The sequence below is a fragment of the Erpetoichthys calabaricus genome, chromosome 1 (genome assembly GCF_900747795.2).
Source record: "Erpetoichthys calabaricus chromosome 1, fErpCal1.3, whole genome shotgun sequence".
NCBI lineage: Eukaryota > Metazoa > Chordata > Cladistia > Polypteriformes > Polypteridae > Erpetoichthys > Erpetoichthys calabaricus.
The window spans coordinates 334,382,118-334,393,872 of NC_041394.2; the positions used below are offsets into that span (position 1 = coordinate 334,382,118).

Genomic DNA, 11,755 nt, shown 5'->3' on the forward strand with positions numbered 1-11,755 from the left:
AACAATTTTACATCTGTTCCTGTTCTTTAGCAAGAACTCTGGTGCTCAAAAGGAAGTTGGTTACATAGGATTTCCGCAGAAGTATTTGGAGCATTTCTTTATACATACAGCTGTAGATACATTATATAAAGCTATCATGATCTTGGCCAGTGTTTCTCCACCACATGATGGGTCGTGAGTTGCTATTCTTTATATTGGTTAAAGGTCACGATGGGTCGCATAGTGGCTTGCTGAGATTCACCGCTCTGATGATTGTGCCCTATCTCTCTCCTGCTCTAATGACTGCAGTCGATTCACCAAGGGGGACAAACTCTAAAGATCACACTCGATTCACAAAGAGGGACACCTCCCCCTTGGTGGGTCATGAAGACATTTATAAGTGAAACAATGGGTCACAACACCAAAAAGTTGAGAAACACTGATCTAGCCAACTAAAAAATAAAAATGATGAAGAGCAGCACTTCTTTTTATGTCACTACAGTGCTACTAGATAGCAATTAAACTATTCAGGTAAGCAAACCCAGATTCAGAATCGGAAAATAAGACAAAAGCTAGAACATGAAAAACAAACTATGCTATCAAACTACTACCCTTAAAATTAGAAATATCCCAAATTATAACCTAGATACTATGAGCTTGTTTTTGGTTTTCCTTAAGAATTTTGAGTACCTACAGTATGTCTCAAAATGCCTGAACATAAAACAAATAGAAGAGACAAATATAAAATGAAATGTAAAATTAGCCACAAAAAATAAGAAAGTTACCAAGTAATGTAGTTGGAAGCAGCATGTAACAAGTTATGAAATCTTGAGTTCATTATATTTTTGAAAAAATAGTTAAAAAAACAAAAAAAAAACAAAATCGAGAGTGGTCTCCCCTTGACTTTCTCATATACTCAGATATGGGGATGGATATTTGAGGAGTAAACTGCAAGACAATGATTATATTTTTATATTATATACAAGAACCATCAACAACAAATCAAATTAATAATATATTGAACAATTATTATAAAAGTAAAAGTTGAATAAATTGGACTCTGCAGCTGCTGAATAAAAGGTAAAGTACCACTTCCGTTAACGAAAATAGCCTAAAAGTTGAAACGTTTTGTACCTAATACTTGTATGCAACATTTGGTTGACCTAAGTGAAAGCGTACTCAAATTATCATGTTTACTTACACACACACACACACACATAATTCCAAAAATGGTATTTTCGGACTCGGGGAGGTCTAAAACGTCGAGATTCATCAAAATCTCGAAATGGAATTTTTGGACAATTACAATATTTTCCCAATACTTTGTATATGAGAAAATAAAAGCAAATAAAAAACAATGTTAAGCTAAAATTACCTACTTGCATCTAGGTAGTTCTTGTGTATCTTTTTGGATCTGGATGATTAAATGTCAAAAAATTTTTGAATTTACACAAGAAATAAAACTTTATTTGTAATTCAAAAACGCGATATTCCTCTCAGTATGCAAGCTTTATTGGGGTGTAGCTAATCAGCTTTTTATTGTGTCAATCATAGAATGGACATGTTTCCCCATCAACTGAGAAGAATATTTTAAGGATTTATGGGGCAGATTTTTTGACTAAAGGCATTGGTCTACTTGTCGTCCTCATATTTCCTGTTTCCTTCCTGTCTCCACAGGCTTTGGTTATGTGGTCTCACCTCTGAATGTTGTGAAGCTCTTTCATCGACTCTCTCGACACAAAACTCATGCATGACTGATCTTAGATTGGAATATAATAAATTGGACTATAAAGGAGTTTGTGCACTGTGTGAAGGGCTGAAAGAACCCAGCTGTAAATTAGAGAAGTTGTGGTGAGTAAATATTACCAATCTCAAACAGGATAGTCCAAGTAAAATAGGAAGCTTGGCACAATTTGTTTGACTTATTCTTGTTTTGTCTTAAATTGCATTAGTTTATCATTTGCAGTTACCTTCAAGTACCATCTAGGAGATTAGTGAATCAATAGCTTCTTGATGTTGTTCCTGAAATGAATAATATATTTTGTACCTCGGACAAGAAAAAGACAGAGTGAAGTGGTTTGGAAAGAACCAGGAGATGGGAGCAGTGGATAATGTGGTGAAAAATTATAAAGCACTGGTCAGAAAAGTGGAAAAGTCAGAACAAAACCAAAATGACAAACCAGAACCATATCCAAAATAAAAAGTAAAAGTTATTTCAAAACGTCTTGTAGCCCTGAAAAATCTTTTCTTAAAGCAACGCTAACACTTGCTAGTATCTTTAAAGAAAATGAAGAATCTTGGACACCACGAGCAGCATGTCACAGCCTTAAATGCGGGGAACAATTTCATCACATGCAACTTCTTGGTATCAAGTGATGGCAATGAGATTGTTTTCCAATGCATAAAATGGCCACTGGTAAAAAAAAATTGTCACAAATGGTGTAAATTGTGCCAGTTGAAAACTAATAATGAACCATAGAATAGATTTCAAATCCCAAAAATAAATATTAACAGTTTAACACTACAGTCCCAAAACTAATATTCCTTTAAAACACTGAAGATAATCATTACACTCTGCATGTCTTTTTAACTTGTCTGCTTCATTCATGTTCAATTTCAAGTCCACGCTCTGTATTGAGTGTGTGTGTTTGAGAGAGAGTTTATGCATCCAATCCCAACTGCAGCTTCACACAAAAACACCAAAGGAGGCAATTTCCTTTTAATCAATATATTTTTTTCTCTTTCTGTCTGATTTTGTCTGTTTTTACCCCTCAGATATCTGAATCTTCTCAACTCCCTATAGATCCAGAGATTCTGATGTCTGAAGGATCCTGTCCTCCACAGCGCACAGTCTCTTCCTCTAACACTCCCTATCGTAATTGAATAAGTAAAATCTCTGTGCTTTGCCTCATAATGAGATTTTCCAGCAGGCATTATCTCAGCTCCAGAGGTACTCCGTGATGCCTCTCTAGAGTCAGCAAAAAGAAATGAAAGTCAGATAGTAAGCAAGTGCATCAGAGTTGACCATAATGACAGTAAATAAACAGCAATGGATGACTGGCATTGGAAAGGCGAGCAGAGCATAACAGCGGGTGTCATTAATGTCGCAGTTTAAGAGCATGCTGAGTGGCTGATGGAAAACGTAGTGAATAAAGATTGCAAACTGATATTTTTAGGAAATTGCTAGCCAAAGTACTTGGCATTAACCAGATATTTTTGTAGAAGGGGTTAAGGAAAGAAAATAAAAAGTATTAATTTGTATTTTAAATGGTGACCCTTTTGTTATTGCTAGCTGTTCCATCCACTGTCCACACTGCCTTTCCATCAATGTCTCTGTTCTTATGAGTTGAGAATTTGTTCTTTTTTGGTCCAATTGGATTTCAGAATTACAGCAACTCCTGGCTCCTTGTTGTAACTAATAACTCTGTCCTGTCTGATTTGTCCACTTATTTCAAGTGTGGGCAGTTTGTAGTGCTTAAATTATGAAGAAAAGCCAACAAAACAGAAGTTAAACAACAAACTTTTGTTTCTTGTTTGCATTGCGCTGCACCTCCACTCTCAATCAAGCCTCACCCAACTCTCCCATGAAAAAGTGCACAATGTTCCCTTTTATGTTGCAGTATATCTCTGAGTAAAAAATGTTAACTTCTGGTCATTTTGTCTGCTAGTCTGGGTTCACTCTGTTTAAATGTTTCACTTGTTATATGTCAACAGTAGCACACAGGAAAAAAAAAAACAATGGAAACCACAGGGTCAAAATTTTGGGTTCAAAATTATTCTGTCTTGTCTGAAATTAACTATGCTGAATTTGATCCAGATCAGTCAACGGGTGTAGGATTGTATAGGAAACACACAGACAGACATTCTATTTTTATGAGGGTGAGTCAAAAACTCAGGTTATATTAAAACGTCTGTTGGCAGCACTGTCTTGTCAGCACTTTCCATACGAGGTCCCTGTCTTCCCAGTCACTGCCATGCAGGTGTGAACGTTTTACGTCAGATCATTTGTAACTGCAGTGCGAGAAATAATGGCTGCCCCACTTGTGATTTGCACAAAAGAAGAGCAACGTCCACTGATTTGTTTTTTTGTGGTCTGAAGGTGTGCCTGGTGCTGATATTTATCAAAGAATTTGTGCACAGTACAGAGTAAGTGTTTTGTCACGAAGAAGCGTGTATGAATGGATAGAGAAGTTCAAGGAAGGTCGCCCAAGTGTCAGCCATGAAGAAAGAGACAAACGCCCATCCACGACTGATGACAACATTGATCGTGCACGTGAAATGATTCTGTTGAAGAGGCGAGTGACAGTTGATGATGTGGCAAATCCTTTGCAAATCAGCCATGATGAAGAAGTGAACAGAGCAGTGCATTTGTGGCTCGCACCTCAGCCCAATACATTTTTAAATGAAGGAATACGAAAGCTTGTTGACAGATAGACAAAGTGCATTGAAAAGCAGATTATGTATTCGTCTTTTCTGAAAGTTGATTAAAATAAATTCTATAGTCAGAGTGCAGATAATTTTTGACTCACCCTTGTATATGTATATAGATAATGATTATTATGAGCATGTGAGTTCCTTAAGCATCTTAGGAACAGTTAATTGTATTGTGATTAGGGGAAATTGTGAGTCTGAAGATTCCTAATATGTAATAAAGGTTTAATTGTGCAGCTGACCATATCTAGTCCACAGATTTATTGATGTTGCCAGTAATTACAGTTGATTATGTAGGAATTTTGGATGGGCATTAGAGGACATGTTACAATGATGCTGGTGATATTTGTAAATCTATGAAGAAGCAACAAAATGGTATGATCAAAGTGGAGCATGTGATATTATTTATCTTGATTTTCAGAAGGCAGTTGATAAGGTGCTATCAACTTCCAGACAGTGTTCTGAAGCCATTAGAAAGGTTAACAGAGGATCAGGTTATATAGCGCCTTGATGTGTGGAGTACAAGTCACAGGAGGTTCTGCTCAAGCTTTATAACACACTGGTGAGGCCTCATCTGGAGCCCTAAGTGCAGTTTGGGTCTCCAGGCTAAAAAAAGGACATAACAGCGCTAGAAAAGGTCCAGAGAAGACCAACTAGGCTGATTCCAGGGCTACAGGGGATGAATTATGAGGAAAAATTAAAAGAGCTGAGCCTTTATAGTTTAAGCAAAGAAGATTAAGAGGACACATGACTGAAGTCTTTAAAATAATGAAGGCAATTAGCACAGTGGCTTGAGACTGTTATTTTAAAATGAGTTCATCAAGAACACAGAGACAGTTAGAAACTTGTTAAAGGTAAATTTCTCACAGACATTAGGATATTTTTCATCACCCAGAGGACAATAGACTCTTGGAATAAGCTACCAAGTAGTGTGGTAGACAGTAAGACTTTAGAGACTTTCAAAACTCGACTTGATGTTTTTTAACTAGTGGATAGGACAGGTGAGCTTTGTTGGGCTGAATGGCCTGTTCTCGTCTGGATTGTTCTAATGTTCTAAAAAAAACAAACAAAAAAAAAAAAAAAAAACAGTTAAGGAAGTTTTAAGAAGACAAATCATCTTATGTGTTTTATATAAAACTATCGGGCATATCAGAGCTGATTACTGTGATTCTGTGATTTCTTTAACTGATCAGGAATATGCAAGATTGTCAAATGAGGCACTGAAATGAGAAGAGTTTGGCTCTACAATCAGTATTTAAACATTTGACTGCAAATGAAATTTAGCAGCTTACCTATAAGTTGCATCATCATTATTATGAACATGGAGATAAAGCCATTTAGGTAATAACAATAAGACAGCAAATGAAATAATGAGCAAATAAAACCGCATATATAAAGAAGATGTTCAGAACACAATTATCTATATATATAATTCACTAAGCCGCCACCAGCGCAAGCAAGACACCCATGAAAGCACGCAGGATGGAGCCACAGCCACCAACTCTAAGACCATTGGATACGACGAAAACTCGCAGAGCCACACCCACCAACTCGGACGCAGCAACTCACAAAACACGGCGTCATTCACATTTGTCTCTGCTACAGTCCATATGCACATCTGAGCCACGTTGACTATTCATTATTCTTTTCGGTTACGACGCACGACCGCGTCCACCATCGCAAACTGCTTTACACGCCATGGTCTTAGAGTTGGTGGGCGGGTCTCTGTGAGTTGCTCTTGTGACTGGGTGCATGACCAGGCGGTGTGTATGCTTTGAGAACGAGGGTGGACGCAGCAGGACCATCTAAGAAGAGGCATGTTTATCGCAGATGTGAATCGCTGTATGCAGCGTGTAAAACATAGGATACGCACGATAAATAAACCACTCTTAGCCCACCAATGCTAAGATGATGGGATATGCTGACAACTCACAGAGCCACGCCCACCAACTCAAAGACCATGGGACGAGAACGCCTGCCCTCCCGCCCGCCTGACTGTTACCAGCGTGTAAAACCATCGCAGCTTTTAACTCACACACTGCAACAACTCACCAAATTTGTGAAACCATCACAGCGTTTAACTCACAAACTGCAACAACTCTCCAAACAAGGACGCCCTGTCTCTCGAGGCATTCACACTGCCGGAAGACAACCATGGGATACGCAAAAAATAGCCATGTCAGTCAACTCACAAAGCCCAGCACACCAACTCACGCCCACCAACTCGAGCACGCGTCTACCCACGCTCTCAAGGCATTCACAGTGCCTGCTCATGTGCCCGGGCGCAACAACTCACCAACTCGCTTTCATCTCTGCTATAGTACACATGCACCACTGAGCCAGGTTGACTTTTCATTATTCTTTTCGGTTTCGGCTGCATTTCCATATATAATCCACCAAGTCGTCTGACCATGGGATACAAACGACAGAGCACCACCCAAGAACTCGAACCAATAGAGAGACACACCCACCAACTCTAATATGATTAGTCTGGTTAATTCCGAAAACGAATGAGACTCCCTCCTGCTTAATAGTTACGCGATCACCAAGCAGTAGGCGTCCAACTTCTTAGAGGGACAAGTGGCTTTCAGCCACGTGAGATTGAGCATTAACAGGTATGTGATGCCCGCGGATGTCCGGTACTGCACGCGCGCTACACTGAATGGATCAACGTGTGTCTAACCGGCGCCGACAGGCGTGGGTAAGCTGTTGAACCCCATTCGTAATGGGGACCGGGGCTCGCAATTGTTCCCCACAAACGAGGAATACCCAGTAAGTGCGGGTCATATGCTCGCCCTGATTACGTCCCTGCCCTGTGTATTCACATGGTGTCTCAACCATAAGAAAGTTTAACACCAGTCGCTATCCAAATAACTAGTTAGAGAGTGGGTAATTTTTGGAAAATTGATTGAAATCTCTGCGGTGGGTTGGCACCCTGCCCGGGATTGGTTCCTGCTTTGTGCCCTGTGTTGGCTGGGATTGGCTCCAGCAGACCCCCGTGACCCTGTGTTCGGATTCAGCGGGTTGGAAAATGGATGGATGATTGAAATCTGGTGCCACCAATCCACTTCTCTAAAACAACGTGAAAGTAAAGTGACGCACACCTGAACTCTTAACTCTTTGTTTTGTCTCCTCCATAGGCTTTATAGAAATGAAATCAGCGATGAAGAGAAGAGCTCCCTGAAATCACTACAGCAGGAATTGAACAGATCTGGAAAGCAGGTGGAAATCATTGTAGAAGACATTGAGCATTCATCTACTATGTGACCTTCCTGTAATGGTGCCCCTTCTCAGCTTACTGACTCTTGCATCAATAAGGACTTGAATAAATTGCTATTTTTTGGATCTTTGATGTTTTAAGGGGCATTGGCAAAAATGATTGCATTTTTCTCCTTGATTGTTTAAGTAGTGACATAAAGTACAATGAAAACATGAGTACTAACCCATGGAGAGCCTTGAGAGTAGCGACGCCCAGTAGGTGGCATTGGTTTTATGGTATATATGTTTAAGTTAATTTCATTTTTATTGTAATGTGTTTCTAATACAGTGACATTCTTACTTGCATTTCTTTTGAGATCAGTGGTAATAATAAAATGCCAAAAAAGATGGATATATTATAAAGATTACTGTCATCAACTAGAAATATAGAAGCACTCAAAGTTCTGCAGTATATCAGACAGCTGGCCCAATTTCTGTCTAGGCAGAATGCTCAGTAGGAGCTTCAGAATCAAACATTTCTGCTCACCTCATGAAGATGATAACACAAACGCATTCCATTAGCGTCAGTGTGATTTTGGTATAGAGTGGCTATCTTATTGCTCCCATTGTTTGACCACTATATTTGAATATTTCATCACTAAATAAATAACTATTTTTGAATTTGTATATATTGGGAATAAAGCCCAAAAAACACAGATAAAGAGTTAGGGTTACCAATGTGATAACCATGTAAACTTGAATGTGGCAAAAAGAAATAAATAGCCTTGACAGGAGTTCAAACAGAACTGAGGACAGTGACAAAGATGGTGGATTATATAGCTGGCTGACAGGAAGGGGAGGGTCCTGAGAAGCAGGAACCAGAAGTGATGTCACTAGTGGAATGGTCAGTGAGCTGGTCTGCAGAGGGAGAAAGAGAGAAAGCATTAGAGGACAGCGCCAACCCCTGGTTTGGCAGGTAATCACAGTTATTTGAGCCCTTAAGATGTCTCCCTTGTGTGTGACACAATAATGTATATATTATTATATAATATTTATATATACCTATACTGTATATATATATATATATATATATATATACGTATATATATATATATATATATATGTGTATATATATATGTATATACATATGTGTGTGTGTATATATATTGTCACAAGAATGAGTCGGAGACATCACAAAGGTTTGGGGCAGCCACCCGTATATTATGCTCGGCTGCAAAATTGCTCTTTTTAGGTACACGATGTGAATCGTTCAGAGTCCAAAACAGAACTGCCTGTACTGAGGCAAGATGGCAGTTTTAAACGCCTGGAAAGGAAATGATGTCAGCGTAGCAGGAACTGGGAGTGGCGTCCTCGTGGTCGGAAGTGATGTCGTCCTTGGGGCCGGCAAGAGGCGGGATTTCCCGGGAAAGGTCTGCAAGGGACTGAGAGAGATAGTCAGTACAATCTGCCACCCCCTGGCCTGGTGTAGAACTACAAGTGATTAGGCCCTTCAGCTGTTCCCCATGCACACGTGTGTGACAATATATATATATATATATATGTGTGTACTAGCAACATACCCGCGCTTCGCAGCGGAGAAGTAATGTGTTAAAGAGGTTATGAAAAAGAAAAGGAAACATTTTAAAAATAACGTAACATGATTGTCAATGTAATTGTGTTGTTATTGTTATGAGTGTTGCTGTCTTATATATATATATAATATATACACACATAAACATATATATACATATACATATATACATATCTACATATACACATATCTACATATACACATATATATATACATATACACATCCACATATATATACATATATATATATACACATATCAACATATATATACATACACATACAGTACATACACACACATATACATATACACATACATACACATACATATACATATATATATATATATATATATATATATATATATATATACACACATACATACATACATACATACATACACACACAGACACATATATATACATATATATTTACATATCTACATATATACTGTATTTACATATCTACATATATGCAGTATATTTCTATATCTACATATATATATATACACATATCTACATATATATACATATCTACATATATATACACATATATATACATATCTACATATATATATATATATATATATATATATATATATATATATATATATATATATATACACATATATACATATATACATATCTATATATATATATATATATATATATATATACATATATACATATCTATATATATATATACACATATACATATCTATTTATATATATATATATATATATATATATATATATATATATACATATCTACATATATATACATATATACATATCTACATATATATACATATATATATACACATATCTATATATATATATACTAATTAATAAAAGGCAAAGCCCTCGCTGACTCACTGACTCACTGACTGACTCACTCACTCACTCACTCATCACTAATTGTCCAACTTCCCGTGTAGGTGGAAGGCTAAAATTTGGCAGGCTGATTCCTTACAGCTTACTTACAAAAGTTAGGCAGGTTTCATTTCGAAATTCAACGCGTAATGGTCATAACTGGAACCTCATTTTTGACAATATACTGTTAAGGACGGCAGCTTGATGGCCGTGGGAGGCGGAGTTGAGTGTCACGTCATCACGCCTCCCACGTAATCACGTGAAAAGACTGTGAACTGAGTAAGGAGAAATGAAGGAAGAGCCGCAAACAGCGAAGAACAAAAAATTAATTAAACAATTGAGAAGGGAGCGAGTGAAGCATACAAGCATCTTCATAAGGGAAACAAAGCACCGTGTAAAACGTAAGTTTAAATTAAGTTTATTGAAACGCTCCCGTTGCGGATTGCAATAACATATTCGCGAGATAAAAGAACTCAGTAGGGAGAAATGAAGGAAGAGCCGCAAACAGCGAAGAACAAAAAATTCATTAAACAATTGAGAAGGGAGCGAAACAATAAGAAGCCAGCGAGTGAAGCATACAAGCATGTTCATAAGGGAAACAAAGCACGGTGTAAAACGTAAGTTTAAATTAAGTTTATAGAAACGCTCCCGCTGCGGATTGCAAGAACATATTCGCGAGATAAAACTTTAATGAGAAGACACGAGGTATAAACGAACCACACGCCGTAGCGCAACATTAGGGGTAACAGTTTCAACCATTCTATGATCTGCTTCTCGCAACTGAAAGACGGCACATGGCGGATGTTAGCCGACTTGCTGACCGCAACGTTAGGGGCTTCAACTCTGGCGCTGACGATAGAGATTCGATTACCGAGAGGGGATGCAGTGAGTGTGTATGCCTGATGAGCCCAGAATTAGGGAGAAACACGTGTCGCATACTCTTGCATTATTTGAAAGTAAACTATTAAAACCATTCTATGATCAGCTTCTGGGAACAGAAAGAGGGCACGTGGCGGATGTAAGGCGACTTCCTGACCAACCACAAGCGTTACCTGGCAGGTAACCACCCATACAGTCAGATTGTGATTCAGAAAACGAATGCCATGAATGTAATTACCACGATCTACATACTGTCAAATAAACGAAACACACGCCGTAGCGCGACAGCCGTGAAAAGCGAGGTTCAGAAAAAAACAGATCCTTAACAAATTGTTATTGGTATACTGTATTTTCGATCCGTTTAAAAAGGTTTTCTTTTCTTAAAAAATTAAAAGCAGTACTTCGCCGCAACGAAGCGCGAGAATTTGGCTATATATATCTGCTTCTCACACTTAAAAGAGGGCACGTGGCGGATTTTAGACGACTTCATGACCAAACATAACTGTTACCTGCCACGTAGGGTTACCACTTTTAATACAAAAAAATAAGGGACGCATACTGCAGCGGGTGCCACATCCCAGTGCCAACACTTTGCAGACTGTACTTAAAAGACCCGCCCTCCTCACTGGACAGTTAAAAAGACCAATCAAACTAACGATGACGTCAAGTATTACCCAATCAAAACTACGAAAGGAGGCATCTTCATAAAATGCGTGTGGGATGATTTGCATGAGACGCTGCTTTAAAAAAAATGATAAAAAAAATACGGGATAAATCCCGTCCCATATTGATTCAAAACGGAACGCG

The 11,755-nt window shown here is 38.2% G+C and overlaps 1 protein-coding gene across 1 annotated transcript in view; it reads left to right on the top strand.

The window, feature by feature from the left end:
* The window catches only part of LOC114665463 (NACHT, LRR and PYD domains-containing protein 3-like), a 43,358-nt gene extending 35,404 nt beyond the window's left edge, over positions 1-7,954 (top strand). Inside the window, exons 9-10 of the mRNA XM_051925086.1 lie at positions 1,657-1,830; positions 7,551-7,954. Of these exons, the coding sequence (XP_051781046.1) occupies positions 1,657-1,830; positions 7,551-7,677 (301 nt within the window). The 3' untranslated portion in view covers positions 7,678-7,954. The remainder of the gene's footprint in view (positions 1-1,656; positions 1,831-7,550) is intronic.
* Positions 7,955-11,755: the final 3,801 nt, after the last annotated feature.